This window comes from Glycine max, chromosome 19 (genome assembly GCF_000004515.6).
Source record: "Glycine max cultivar Williams 82 chromosome 19, Glycine_max_v4.0, whole genome shotgun sequence".
NCBI lineage: Eukaryota > Viridiplantae > Streptophyta > Magnoliopsida > Fabales > Fabaceae > Glycine > Glycine max.
In genome coordinates, this window is record NC_038255.2 from 7,411,987 (window position 1) to 7,427,139 (window position 15,153).

The 15,153-nt window shown below is 36.4% G+C and overlaps 2 protein-coding genes across 5 annotated transcripts in view; both read left to right on the forward strand.

The window, feature by feature from the left end:
* Positions 1-9,161: 9,161 nt before the first annotated feature.
* On the forward strand, positions 9,162-10,061 carry LOC102662505 (uncharacterized). Its single transcript, XM_006604961.1, has one exon. The coding sequence runs from the start codon at positions 9,162-9,164 to the stop codon at positions 10,059-10,061; it is 900 nt and encodes a 299-aa protein (XP_006605024.1).
* Positions 10,062-11,968: 1,907 nt separating this feature from the next.
* Positions 11,969-15,153, forward strand: part of LOC100815392 (caffeoylshikimate esterase) — a 5,613-nt gene continuing 2,428 nt past the window's right edge. The window contains exons 1-5 of one of the 4 annotated variants that reach the window (XM_006603933.3): positions 11,969-12,232; positions 12,445-12,644; positions 14,454-14,483; positions 14,643-14,769; positions 14,866-15,012. In XM_006603933.3, coding sequence (XP_006603996.1) covers positions 12,172-12,232; positions 12,445-12,644; positions 14,454-14,483; positions 14,643-14,769; positions 14,866-15,012 — 565 coding nt within the window. In that variant the 5' untranslated portion in view covers positions 11,969-12,171. Of the gene's footprint in view, positions 12,275-12,444; positions 12,645-14,453; positions 14,484-14,642; positions 14,770-14,865; positions 15,013-15,153 lie in introns of all 4 variants that reach the window. The other 3 variants (XM_006603932.3, XM_006603931.4, XM_003555108.5) reach the window with 3 other exon arrangements.

Sequence of the window (15,153 nt, forward strand, 5' to 3'; positions counted from 1 at the left end):
AAGATCACACCAGTACGGAAGATCAAAGAAAATGGACCTCTTCTTCCATATGCAACTCTGACTTTTATCCTTCTTTTGGGTCTTCCCAAATACAGTGTTCAGGTGTTGAACCCGCTGATATACCTGCTCACCAGTGAACGGTATCGGCGCAATATCATGCTCTTGACTTCCATTAAAAGCTTTTCTCAGTCGTCTGTAAGGATGATTGGGTGTTAGAAAGCGGCGATGCCTACTGTAGACTGTTTTTCTCCCATGTTTCAGTTGTGTGTAACTTGTATTTTCTTCACAGATGGGGCATGCATGATGACCCTTAACATTGTAACCGCTGAGATTCCCATATGCTGGGAAGTCATTAATGGTACAAAAAAGCATTGCACGCATTTCAAACGTCTCCTTGCGAAACGCATCAAACACTACAACCCCCTCGTCCCACAAATTTCTCAGATCTTCAACCAACGGACTTAGATAAACATCAATGTCATTTCCTGGCTGTCTTGGGCCCGATATCATCATAGACAACATCATGTATTTTCGCTTCATGCACAACCAAGGAGGCAAATTGTAAATTACTAGCAGAACTGGCCATGAACTGTGTTGAGTGCTTAAGGTGCCATATGGATTCATTCCATCACTGGCTAGTCCAAGTCTAAGATTTCTTGGCTCATTCCCAAAATCCGGATACAAACCATCAATCTTCTTCCACTGGGAGCAATCAGCCGGATGACGGACCATTCCATCAGAAATCCTTCCATTTGCATGCCATGTAAGGTCTTTTGCGTCGTCCTCGTTAGCAAACAGACGCTTAAACCTTGGAATGATTGGAAGATACCACAAAACCTTCGCTGGGGGGCCCTTGTTGGAGTTTTCATCAGAATTGCTTTCCTCTTCATCCGTCACTTTGTACCGTGAAGTCCCACAGACAGGGCATTTGGACATTTCTTGGAATTCATGCTTGTAGAGTATGCAATCATTGGGGCAAGCATGAATCTTCTGATACTCCATACCCATGGGACACAATATCTTCTTCGCCTTATAGTAACTTTTAGGCAGCGTGTTGTCCTCTGGAAGCATATTGTGCACTACCTCAAGCAGTGAGGTGAAACTTTTGTCACTCCACCCATACCTGGCCTTCACATTAACCAGACTTAACACCGCAGACAACAGGGTTAAGGAATTCTTGCACCCTGTATACAAAGGCTTCTTTGAATCACTCTGCAATCCTTCATACACAGGGGCATGTGCTTGTTGAAAACACTCTTGTCCAAGGTCACGAATAATGTCTTCCAAGCGATCTCCCATTTCTACATCAAACGGTTCAGATTGGGACCCAGTATGCATGTCAGTCACTTCACCATGCCATATCCACGTCGTGTAATTCTTCTTCATCCCATCACACAATAGATGGTCCCGTATGTCGTCAAGTAGTTGTCGTCTTCCATTCAAACAGTTGATGCAAGGACAATAATATTTTCCTTCTTCATTTGGTCGACCTCTTTCTAAAGCAAATTGCAAAAATTGCTCGACGCCATCCTCATATTCTGGGCTCATGCGACTTTGATTGATCCAACTTCAATCCATCTAAGCAAATCCATGCATGCAAATCTCACTTTTTTATTTATAGGTGTGGCCCTATCCCATTTAGGAAGACTGTCTTTTATGTTAGCCTCAAACGTCATGGTTAGCATTATTTTGAACAATATGAGTAAATTTCGGCAGCATTTCACATTGGTCTCCAAGTACACGACATGACATCGGTGAAACGAATTTCACGATAATCAAGTATGCACTCAGAGAACAACTTGAAATGCATTCAACCGAAATTTCATCAAATTAATCAAAATAATAATAACCTGACCGAATGAGTCTAACATAAAAATACAAGTCTCCCCAAACTGTCCAAACAGACAATTCAAGACTAAATACAATGACTAATGCAAACTATCTGCAAGAATCATTGCATTCAGTCTCAAACGGGAATCTACGGTTCACTCAGCATGAACAACAGTTATTTATATAGCAAATTACATTCAGCACGTATAACAACATTCATGACATACAAGAACATTCATGACGTACAAGAACATACAAGGACATCAACAGTTGTGTGTGTGTGTGTGTTTTGTGTTTGTCTCTTTATGTGTGTGTGTGTGTGTCTGTCTATGTGTGTGAGTGTGTTTGTGTATATGTGTGTCTGTGACTCAGTGTGTGTGTCTTTGTGTGTGTGTCTGTGGCTCAGTGTGTTTGTGTGTTTGTCTGTCTCTTTATGTGTGTGTGACTGTGTGTGTGTGTGTGTGTGTGTGTGTGTGTGTGTGTGTGTGTGTGTGTGTTTGTCTCTTTATCTGTGTGTGGGTGGGTGTGTGTGTTTGTGGTTGTCTCTTTATCTGTGTGTGTGTGTGTGTTTGTCTCTTTATGTGTGTGTGTGTCTGTCCATGTGTGTGAGTGTGTTTGTGTATGTGTGTGTTTATGACTCAGTGTGTGTGTCTTTGTGTGTGGGTCTTTGTGTGTGTCTGTGGCTTAGTGTGTTTGTGTCTTTGTCTGTGTCTTTATGTGTGCGTGACTCTGTGTGTGTGTGTGTGTGTATCTTTATGTGTGTGTTTGTTTTTGTGTCTGCGTGTGTTTGTCTCTATGTGTGTGTGTTTGTGTATCTGTGTGTGTCTCATTGCAGGGTAACAAAGGATCATTAAATTGTAAACATCATGAGCCACATGATGAGGGAAGCAGTATCAAATCAATGCTTTACAAGCTTTTGGTCAATCTAAGGAGTGGTGTCTTCATGCTGCAAATTGATGGTTTCTGAGTGGAAAATCCTAATTTGGTTAAGCCTGAAATTCTGCAGCATTTGCAAAGCAGATTCAAATTAATTGAAGTTATGTACGAGCACTGTAGCTTTTACAAAAATAAGCACTGCAGCTAATTTAAGGCACAAATTCTGCAGCATCTGCAGTATGTGGGTGGAAAAAGGGTGGGAGTGGAAATTTCAATGGAGAAGACACTTGTTTGACAGAGAGCTTGAGATGGCAGATTGTTTCCGTAATGATGTTGCTGGCAGCTGTATTCAGATTCACAAAAAAGATGATTGGAGAACTTTGACAAGGACTTTGCCTTCACCTACAGCTATTGGTCGTCTAACATAGCATCGGGATTTGTCTTGGCTGATAAAAAAAATGTGGGTGGAAAAATAAGCACTACAGAAGGTTTTCTGTTTCCTTACAACAACTGTGGGAGGCCTTAAATGCTTTTGAATCCCTTTTAAGATAGAAATCTAGAGAAAGATGGTTGAAACAAGGGGACTGCAACTCAGCATATTTCCATAAAGTCATAAATTTCAGAAGAAGTTATAATAGTCTGCATGGAATTCTCATTGCTGGTGTATGGGTTCAGGACCCCATTGCAGTTAAGAATGAAGCTGTGAGCTTTTTCCAAAATAGATTCACTGAAATGCACAATATCAGACCTACCCTTGATGGAGTTAATTTCTCCTCAATTAATCAGAGGCAGAGAGAAATTCTGATTGCTCCTTTCTCAGACCAGGAAATCAAAGATGCAGTGTGGAGCTGTGGTGGGGAGAAATGCCCTGGACCAGATGGTTTTAACTTCAATTTCATTAAAGAATTTTGGGAGGTGGTAAAATCTGACTTCAGAAGATTTGTAGATGAGTTTCATGTCCATGGTTGCTTCCCTAAAGGCAACAATGCTTCATTCTTGGCTCTAATTCCCAAAATTAATCACCCTCAAACTTTTGATGACTATAGACCAATCTCCTTGATTGGCTGTATGTACAAGGTCATAGCCAAGTTACTAGCAAATAGACTGAGGCTAGTTATATCTGTTCTTATTGATGAGAGACAGACAACCTTCATCAAAGAAAGACACATTCTGCATGGAACCTTAATCCTCAATGAGGTGATAGAGGAAGGTTGCAGATGTAAGAAGCCAGTTATGGTATTCAAGGTGGACTTCGAAAAGGCTTACGATTCAGTCTCATGGTCCTTTCTTGACTATATGCTGCAAAGAATGGGATTTTGTCCAAAGTGGAGACAATGGATTTCAGCATGTCTCACAACAGCAACTATATCAGTTTTAGTTAATGGCAGTCCCTCAAAGGAGTTTGTCCCTTCTAAGGGCTTGAGGCAAGGGGACCCTTTAGCCCCATTGTTATTTAACATAGTTGGAGAAGGCATCACAAGTTTGATGAGGGAAGCAGTGCAAAAAAAATATATAGAAGCTACTTGGTTGGGAAGAATAAGGAGCCCACTAATATTTTGCAATATGCTGACGACACGGTTTTTGTGGGAGTGGCTCTTTGGGAGAATGTTCTAGTTTTGAAGGCTTTGCTGCAAGGTTTTGAATTGGCTTCTGGATTAAAGATCAACTATGCCAAAAGTCAGTTTGGGATTATTGGAGGGATGGTCAACTGGGCAAATGAGGCAGCCCAACTTCTGAACTGCAGACAAATAGAAACCCCTTTCTATTATTTGGGTATCCCAACTGGGAAAATGGAAATGGGCCCTAGCTTCTGAACAAAAGCAGCTATGGGTCAGAATTATTAACTCCAAATATGGTGGATGGAAGGAGTTCCAGCTTGGAAGAGATAAAAGGGGATTTTCCAACTAGTGGAAGGATCTGAGGAAGATTTACCACCAGTCTCAGCACAATATTTTTCATCAAAACATGGTTTGGAAGATAGGTTGTGGTGACAAAATTGATTTCTGGCATGACAGATGGGTAGGCGAATGCACTCTTAAACAGCAATACAACCAACTTTTCATGATAAGCAGTCAGCAACACAGCCTCATTTCAATGATGGGTAATTTCTCCCAAGACAATTGGAGATGGGATTTGCAGTGGAGGAGAAATCTTTTTGATCATGAACATGACTTGGCTGTGAGCTTTATGGAAGACATTACATCTATATGTATTCAGAGAAATGTGAAGGACATTATGATGTGGAAAGCTGAACCTAACGGTGTGTACTCCACCAAGTCAGCTTATAGCCTAATGCTGAAGCTAAATGATTCCGGTTCACAAGACAAGTTTTCTAAACTAATTTGGAATCTAAATATACCCCCAAGGGCAGCAGTTTTCATTTGGAGACTTCTTAAAGACAGGCTCCCCACCAAAGGGAATATGTTAAGGAGACATGTGGATATTCAAGATGCTGGTTGCCCACTCTGTGGCCAAGGGTAGGAGGAAGTGGGGCATCTCTTCTTTAATTGTAAAAGGACAATAAATATGTGGTGGGAATCAATGGGATGGATCAAGGCTGTAGGACCCCTTCCAGCCTCCCCATTAAATCATTTTGTTCAATTTTGTGTTGGGTTTGGGACAAACACAAATCAGAGTAGATGGAGTGCTTGGTGGGTTGCTCTAACTAACATTATATGGCCTCACAGGAATCTTCTGATTTTTCAAGAAAAACCTTTTGATTCATATAAAGTCATGGACGAGGCTTTGTACTTAGTTTGGTCTTGGCTTAAATCTAAAGAGAAAGGTTTTGACATTAGTTTTAACCAATGGTCTTCCAACATATCGGAATCCTTTGGTTAATCTAAGTTGGATTGCCTTTTATTGGGATAGCTTGGGGTTTTTTGGAGGGCAGCACCAGAGGTGCTTGTATTTCTTTTATTCCAGTACCACTTGTACTGCTTTGATCATTTTAATAATATATATATTTTATGCCTTCCAAAAAAAAATTCATTTCCTAAGGGACTCAATTCCTCATTCATTGAAACCAGTATGCAACATTTTACATCAAACACCAGTATATAACATTTTAAAGCAAACACCACTATATAATATTTTAAATGAAACAGCAGTATATACATGCTAGTTCCTACGTACGTACCTGGAGTTGCTATAACCCGAACGACCTTCAACAACAATGTCAATTAAAAGTAGTCTATGATAACCTGAAAAAAAAAAAACCAATGGTCATGGACATGGCTGACACATTTGGAGAAGATTTTGGTATTCATTTCAACCAATGGTCATCCAATATAAGAGCAAGATTTAATCATATAGTAAGAAATGGAAGCCATTAAACCAAAGTCAATGATAACAAAGCAGTAATTTAAATTAAATTCATCTTAGTTTTTCTATTTTATAATCACTCCCGATTGCTGGAATGGTGAAGGAGTTGCATTAATGCAGAAATTTCCACAGAATCATCAGTGTCAACATTGCAGTTCTTCAGCACTTTAAAGAAAGATTCTCAGAGCAGAATCCTTGCAGACCAACCTTGGAAGGGATCCAATTCTCTTCCCTTGATCAAAGGCAGAAGGAAAGCCTTGTTGATAGATTCACTGAGCTGGAAATCAAGTCTGCAGTTTGGGCTTGCGGGGGAGATAAAAGTCCTGGCCTGGATGGTTTGAATTTCAATTTCATCAAACAGTTTTGGGAAACTCTAAAACCTGATTTTATCATATTCTTTGATGAATTCTTCATTAATGGCAGATTCCCCAAAGGAAGTAATGCATCCTTCATAGCCCTCATCCCCAAAACCAATAGCCCCCAATCTCTTAATGACTATAGACCCATCTCTCTCATAGGGTGTGTCTACAAAATAATGTCCAAAGTCCTGGCTAATAGGCTGGCTCTTGTGCTGCCTCACTTAATTGATGAAAGGCAAATTGCTTTCCTCAAAGGCAGACATATCCTCCATGGTGTAATGATAGCTAATGAGGTCTTAGCTGAAGCTAAATTCAAAAATAACCCTTGCATGGTTTTCAAACTTGACTTTGAAAAAGCTTATGACTCAGTTTCTTGGGGATTCCTAAACTATATGATGATGAGGATGGGATTTTGTGAAAGATGGGGAAAATGGATCCATGGATGCCTTTCTAGTGCAACTATATCAATTTTGATCAATGGCAGCACTACTAGAGAATTTGTGCCTGAGAGGGGACTGAGGCAAGGAGATCCCCTTGCACCTTTCCTATTTAATATAGCAGCTGAGGGACTCACTGGTTTGATGAGGACAACTGTCTCCAAAAACCTTTTCAGCAGCTATAAAGTGGGGAGGCAAAAAGAGGAGATTAACATCTTGCAGTATGCAGATGATACACTGTTTTTTGGAACTGCAACTACAGCTAATGTTAGAGTCATGAAATCTATCCTCAGAATTTTCGAGTTGGTTTCAGGACTCAAGATTAACTATGCTAAAAGCCAATTTGGGTGCTTGGGTAAATCTTTGGACTGGTGCACGGAAGCAGCTAGCTACCTTAATTGTGGCCAGCTGGAATTTCCTTTTTCTTACCTTGGAATTCCAGTAGGGTCTACCTCTAAAAGCTGGGATGTTTGGCAGCCTCTCATCAGCAAGTTTGAATCTAAGGTAGCCAAATGGAAGCAGAGATGTCTCTCTATGGGAGGCAGGATATTCCTAACAGCCCTTCCTATCTACCTACTGTCATTCTTCAAAATTCCTAAAAAAGTGGTGCATAAGGTAGTATCTATTCCACACTTGGTGTTGGTTAAATGGAATGGAGACAGACTTCCATCTTCAGATTTTTGCAGTGCAAAAAAAAAAAAACAATCATGCAAGCATATTTGAAAACTTAAAATACGAATAACTCAAGTTAAAATCAATTCACTTTTTACAACTGTGAACAAATTAACTAAGGTACAATAGGCAAATTTGTTTTCACTAATATTAGTAGGTCATCACCACTGCAGTAGAATTTAAGTTAAACTTAGATAAGTACCTTATGAAGAGGCCAGCTACCTTGTCACAACTAACAAGTCAGAACTGAACAAATTTCTGCATGTATAATTCAACAAATTTGTTATCAAACTTGTGTGTGTGTCTTTGTATGATGAGTGTGTGTGTGTGTGTCATCAGTGTGTGTCTGTGTGTTTCTATCATACGTGTGTGTGTGTGTGTTTGTGTCATTAGAGTTTGTGTGTGTGTGTGTGTGTGTGTGTGTGTGTGTTTCATGACCAATTTTTCTTACTGGCAATTCAGTGGCAGTGTATTGCTTAGGCTTCCGTCGAAATGAAAGGAAAATCAACGAGTCTGAAAGAACAACTTCAGTCTTCACTTTTCACTAGTTGAACACAAATAAAAAAAAATTAAACTACTTCAAGGATAAATAAAAGGTTCAGAAGCAGCAGACCTAGATTGTCTAAGCTATTTTATAATGGGCAGCTATAGTTACAATGATGATGAAATGAACTATAGAAAAAACAAGTATAAAATACAGAAGAATAAAAAAACAATTAAGGGCAGAACTCAAAAGCTTTTAGCCATGCTGCTTGGAATTTAATCAATGAATCAATCATGTCACTGAAATTTGGAACATAAATGAACTTCTCCCTTACTATCATTCTCTTTCTCTATTTTTTCTCTCTCTCTAGCTGCCTTGTTATGTTATATATCTATCTGCATATACAAATGATACTCTCTTTTTACTTCATGGTGAATAATTAACCTACCTAGGTCTACAATGAGGGACTGAAAGTTCCAAGAGAAGAGTTTGAATCCAGAGAATATCAGCTGTGGCAGCAACTAAACTTCTATATTTTGGGAATCAATGTCCTGGGTTAATCTTATCACTGTAATGCCACAAAATCATAGGGACCATTTTCTGCAACATGGAATGGAGGTAGCAGATGGAGTCAGGTCCAAAACCTGGAAATGCTGGTGGATTGCTTTAACTTGGACAATATGGCACCATAGAAATAAGGTGGTGTTCCAAGATACAACTTTTCATGGAACCAAACTGTTAGAAGATGCCCTTTTCATGAAACAGAGAAGCATCTCTATGGCTGGCAGAATTACCCTAATAAAAGCTGTTTTAACAGCACTGCCTATGTTTTATCTGTCTTTTTTCAGGGCCCCTATAGCAGTGATCAAGAGGCTAACAACAATCCAAAGGAAATTTCTTTGGGGTGGCAGCTGTGATGGGAAAAAGATAGCATGGATACCTTAGAGCAAAGTCTGTGCCCCTACAGCTAAGGGAGGCCTGGGAATTACAGATATTAAGGCACTCAATTATGCTTTGCTAATTAAATGGAAGTGGCTGATGTTCCACCAATCAGACCAGCTCTGGAGTAAGATCCTATTTTCTAAGTATAAGGGTTGGAGAGGTTTGGATCAGCGACCATCAAAGAAATATTTCTCTCAATGGTGGTCTGATTTAAAGAGTGTCAATCAGCACCCGGTCATGGAGGATGTTTCCAAGCAGCTCTCTTGGAAGATGGGTAGGGGAGACCAAGCTCTTTTTTGGGAAGACCCTTGGGCTAATGGTGGGGTACCGTTTAAAGAACGATTCTCAGAATTATACCAAATCTCTTCCCAAAGATTGCATTCTGTTGAAGACATGGGGTACTTTTCCGAGCATGGGTGGGAATGGAATTTCTCTTGGAGACGCAATCTATTTGATAGCGAGATAGGGGTAGCATCAACTTTCTTAGAGACTATTGCTGCTATCAGAATTTGTGGTACCCTGAAAGATACCTGGCTGTGGGGAGCTGAACCTAATGGCATCTTCTCTACTAAATCAGCCTACAACCTCATTAAAGCAGAGCAGCTTTTGGAAGATCAAGATTCGGGTTTTCACCAGCTTTGGGATCTTAAAGTCCCCCCTAAGGTTCTGTCTTTTGCTTGGAGGCTGCTCTGGGATAGACTCCCTACTAAGGATAATCTTTCTAGGAGACAAATCCAGCTTGACAATGACCTATGCCCTCTATGTCAAACTCAACCCGAAACTGCATCCCATTTGTTCTTCACTTGCGATAAAGTGCTGCCACTGTGGTGGGAATTCTTCACTTGGGTTAAGGAAGGCACAGTTCTACATAATAGTCCCATGGCTAATTTTCTTCACACCTCAACTACAACTGGAGGAAAGAATATTACTAGAAGAAGGAAGACTTGGTGGTTGGCTGCTACAAAGTCAATCTGGCAATCCAGAAATGACTTGGTGTTTCACAATCAGGCGTTTGATATTCATAAGTTGATAGATAATTCTATTTTCCTCACTTGGACTTGGCTCAAGGGGTGGGAAAAGAATTTTTGTGCTCCTTTTCACCACTGGTCCTCAGCAATGTCCTTAGTTTTTGTTTAAGTTTGCTTTGTAGGGAGGGGTTTGTGGGTTTCCTCACGAGGGGGTCATGTTTTTTGTATCCTTTCAGGAGTTTCTCTCCTGTGTTTCATGTAGTACCCCTGGTACTCTTATCTATTAATATATTTATTCTTGGCGGTTCAAAAAAAAAATGGCCGTGGATCAAAGCAATGGACAAGGATTTTACTCTTCATTTTAACCAATGGTCCTCTAATCTTAAGGAAGGCTTTAGGAACTAGGAGGCGTTAACTCTTAAACTCTTAAACTGTTAGAAGAACACAATAAGGGTAAGGGAAACTGTTAAACTCCAATAATAGGCGTTAACTCTTAAACTATTACAAGAACACAATAAGGGTAAGGGAAACTGTTAAACTCCAATAATAGGCGTTAAATCTTAAACTGTTAGAAGAACACAATAAGGGTAAGGGAAACTTCACTAAGGAGAAGAAGCACAAAGTTGTCACGATGCTCGAGTTAAATATGAGAAACCCTAGCCATGTTTAGTTCACTAAGTGTGCGATACATGAATGCAATCAAATATTTATACAGGATTAGACCAAACATACCTACGTGAGGTGGCGAAGGAGAAGAAGCACAGACTTCTGACTTTTGATTTTAATTTTTAGAAATTATTCTCTTTCTCCTTAAACTATATCTCTTATCTTAATTTTATATATTAAGTATTTAATTTAATATTATAATTATTTTTAAATATGATATTTGCTAATTTATATCTACTCATTTTTTCAAGATATTTGTTGTAAAAAACTACAAATTTCTCAAAATATATTCAAAGTGTGTCTCTTTAAATAGTTGTTAATTTTAATTTAAAATATAATTTGATTTAACAATTAGTCTAAATTATTTTTCTCAATAATTTTAAAATAATCTTCTTTTATTAACTAACAAGTTGTTAATTCAAATATAAATGAATTCAAAGTATCAAAAATAAATTTATAAATAAGATTAGTCTCCTTAAGCAATGTATTGATTACTCTTAATCACATATCTCTTTCAACATATCATTTCTATTTTTATCTCTAAATTTATTTTCAATAATTTTTAAAAAATTATTGGTAACTAAAAAAATCGTATATCATAATACAATTTATTTATTATAAATATAAAATATAATTTATATGTTAAAAGTATTTATTTATTATAATATTTAAAATTTTAATAAATTTATAAATTTATAATATTTATATATTTATTTATTATAATTTTTAATTATATAAAATAAATATTTGTCTTATGCATTAGATAAACTAAAATACTGGTTCTTAAATCTATCACTAGTCATTTCTGAGTAATCCCTAGTTATTATTTTAAAATTCTCTATTTTTTATTTGTGGAAATCAAACTCAACCATTAAAAAATTAATTTGTATTGAAAAGTAAAATATATCTTTAAATTAAAATGATACTATATCCTTCTCATAATATTCTCTTAATATTTGTTCTAATAATTTAGGAAAATATTCAATGAAAAATACATTAGCTAATTTCTATGGAAAAGTAAAATACATCTATAAATTAAAAATAATACTATATCCTTCTCATAACATCCTCTTAATATTTGTTCTAATAATTTAAGAAAATATTTAATATAAAATACATTGAATAATAACCAAAAATATTTACAAATGCTATAAGTAGATTAATTTTTTAATTAAATATTTTTTCGTATACTCGTATTTAATTGGAAATCTATCATCGAAATTATTGCTCTATTGAGACAATCTCATCCCAACCTTAACAACACGTATTCAATTCAAAATCATATAAACAAACAAACCCACAATATTTCTTCCTTCCATACTAAGAAAACAAAAACACCTTAGTCAAAAACTAGTTTTCTTCTCTCTTTCCTTATCTTCTTAAATTTTTGAATCAAGATTTTTCTAACCTTAGTCAAATTCCACCTTCCACAATCAACTTTCATATTAAGAAAATAAAAAAATATATTTTATTTTCATTTTTTACTTTTTTTTTAATATTTAGCTGCTTATTAATTAGCTTTTAATTTCCTCACCACTTATCCTTATCCTTTTTCCCGAGTCAGATATTCTCCTTATTTTGCGGATCCCATTCATGCAGTTTCCAATTAAATAATGATTAAATCCATATTGACTCAAAGACCCACAAAGCTTTACTGGTGCTACCCTTTGAATGGTTGGTAGTTATTTGAATAAAAACTAGTACAAGTGAAAAAAAGTAATCTTTTTAATTTTCTATTCCCATTACCGATTTTTTTTTAATATATATATATGTGTTTTTTTTAATGGGTGTGTGTGTCAGAGTCTGTTTCCTATGATTCTGTTTCTGGGTCTTTAGATTACATTAAATTAGATCAGAATTGAATCGAAGTGTTTGGGGTGGTGCAGAATTCAGAGCAGCATTTTGTGTCCAAAAGAAGAGGAGTAATAGGACAGAGGTGATAAAGGTGCCAATAATGGGGATACCTGGTGTTGATAGAGAATTGAAGAAGATTTTGAAAGCTAACATGGATGAAGTTGGTGCTAGAAGGCGTGCACGTGAGGCCTTCAAGAATATTCAGCTTGGAATTGATCATATATTGTTTAAGGTTTGATTTGGTTTGGTTTGTCTTTGGTTTTGTTTCTTTTCTTTTGGTGTTGTTTGTGGAATTGATGAAATTAATCTTTTTTTTTTTTTGTAATTTGATTGATTCTGTCTTGCAAGTTTTTATTGGCTTTTTGATTCTGGGGGGGGGGGGGGGACTGCATCCAATTGATATGTTGCAAGGAAGATTTGGTTTTTCGCCTTTTTTTTGTTTTTCTTTCTTTAATGCTGAGGGTATATTAATTGGTAAAGTACATAGGTTGTTGAGACCGGTTCAACATGGCTACGTGGATTTGGAACATTGACTTTGAGATTTCTTGTTGGCAATGGCAAATCTGTTGGAAAGAGGGAGAGAATGTGTTCTGTGTTTATCTCTTTTTTGGTAAAGCCAAAGGGGATTTTTAGGGGGGTTGGTATGTTCGCTCTTATAGGTATTAAATGTGAGGTGAACTATTCTTCAAAATACATGAGTCTAATCTTTTAATTTTTTTTATCCGTAAGAATTAAACGTAAGAATTAAACATGATATCAAGGAGTTTACAATACTCCCACACTTTGCAATTAGACTCCTTGGTCTAATCTTTTAATTTGAACATGTTAAAATTAACTTTGAACCAGGTTGAGTTAATAGAATGAAAATTTGTTGAAACTCAAATTCAACAAAATTAACTTTAAATTGAGGCAGATTAGTGAGATAAACACTCGAAGTCTAATTCAGGGGGGAGGGGGGGTTTCTGTTGTAGCTATTAAATGTAGCTGAGTTGCAACTTCTTAAATGCAAAGGGGTCAGCCATCAATACAACTATAATAATACAAGAGTAAAAATGTTAGGTAGGTTATAGGTACTCTTTCAAACACTTTTTTGCTTATTATTATTTGACCATGTTCAGTTATTCAATAATTTAGGGGAAAACAGTCTTTTTCTAGAGTAATTCTTGCATAATATAGTTCTTATATACACAATTAATCAAAGTTTTAAGATGTATTAAAATAATAACGGTGCAGCTGTAAGGTGCAGCTTTTACAGGAGAGCAGTGAATGCAACGCTGAAGTTATCCTAATATTTTCCAAGTTTTTGTTTGGTTGTGGGCACTGTACTTGCTCAAGAATTGCTCCAATTCAGAATGCAATTTTGAAGAATAAAGTATCAATTTGGTCCCTCAAGCCTAAATTATTGAATATCTCTTAGTTTAGTCTCTAAGTTAATATATTATACTAACGTTGAGAGACTAATTTTAAAGATTTTTCAGTACTTAAGAGACTATGTTGTGTGAATTTTAATATTTGAGGGATTACTATATAATTTTTTCTACTTTAAGAACTATTTAAGAGAGAGAGTAATACTTCAAGGATGAAATTGATGGTTTATTCCAAATTTGAAACACGATCCAATAAAGTATTATAGAGAGACATTTCAAAAAGGCGTATTGTAGAATTTCTATTTTATTTTCTAGACTGCTGAAAAATCTGTAGGGATTCAAGATAATTAAGATTGTTGAGTAAATTTGATTGAGTACTAATTATTCCTTAAACATATTGGGTTCCTTGTTTTTTATTTTTTTTGTTTTGTTTTTGGACTCTAGTATTGTGGCCTGTTCATTCTTTCTAACTCAATTTGCATCACAGACTATCCAGACTACCATATGCAATGAGATTTGTACAGTTATTTTCTCCATGTTGTTTCAAATCCATCAAATTATAGACATTTCCATAGTGATTGTTTTTATCTGATTTGCTATTTCACTTTAAATTAGCAAAATTTTATTTCCTTTAAATATTAATATCAACTCTTTTATGTTTCTCTGTTTTGCAGACTCCATGTGATGGAATAAAAATGGAAGAGGTAAGTAAGAAGTTTAGTCTAAAACGGTTTCATGCAATTCATGTTTCTTTTGAGTAGTTTACCTCAAACAAGTTGATATCATCAATGACAACTTGTCATTGTCCTGTTTTGTTATTGACATGTGATGATATATAACTTAATGTGTGTGCTATACAACAGTCATATGAGAAGAACTCAAAGGGCCTAGAAATCTTCTGCAAAAGTTGGCTTCCGAGTGCATCTAAGCCAAAAGCAGCAGTGTTTTACTGTCATGGTTATGGAGACACTTGCTCCTTTTTCTTTGAAGGCATGTAGCTGGTACTAAGAACTGGTAGCTTTAAGTAACTAACTTCAGTTACCTAGAGGATTAGCAACTCAACAGTTTCTATGAAATTATTTTCAGGAATTGCTAGAAAGCTGGCATCATCTGGATATGCAGTTTTTGCCATGGATTATCCAGGATTTGGTCTCTCAGAAGGACTCCATTGCTATATTCATAGTTTTGATGGACTTGTTGATGATGTCATTGAGCATTACTCAAAAATCAAAGGTATTTATATACTCCCATCATCCCCTTGAAATTCTCAGTCATCATGAAATTCAATACATTGTTAGTGTTTGCTTAATGTTCTTCCTTGCCTGGAAAATAGAACTGTGGCTTTAAAAACATGGAAACATATTGAAACATTCT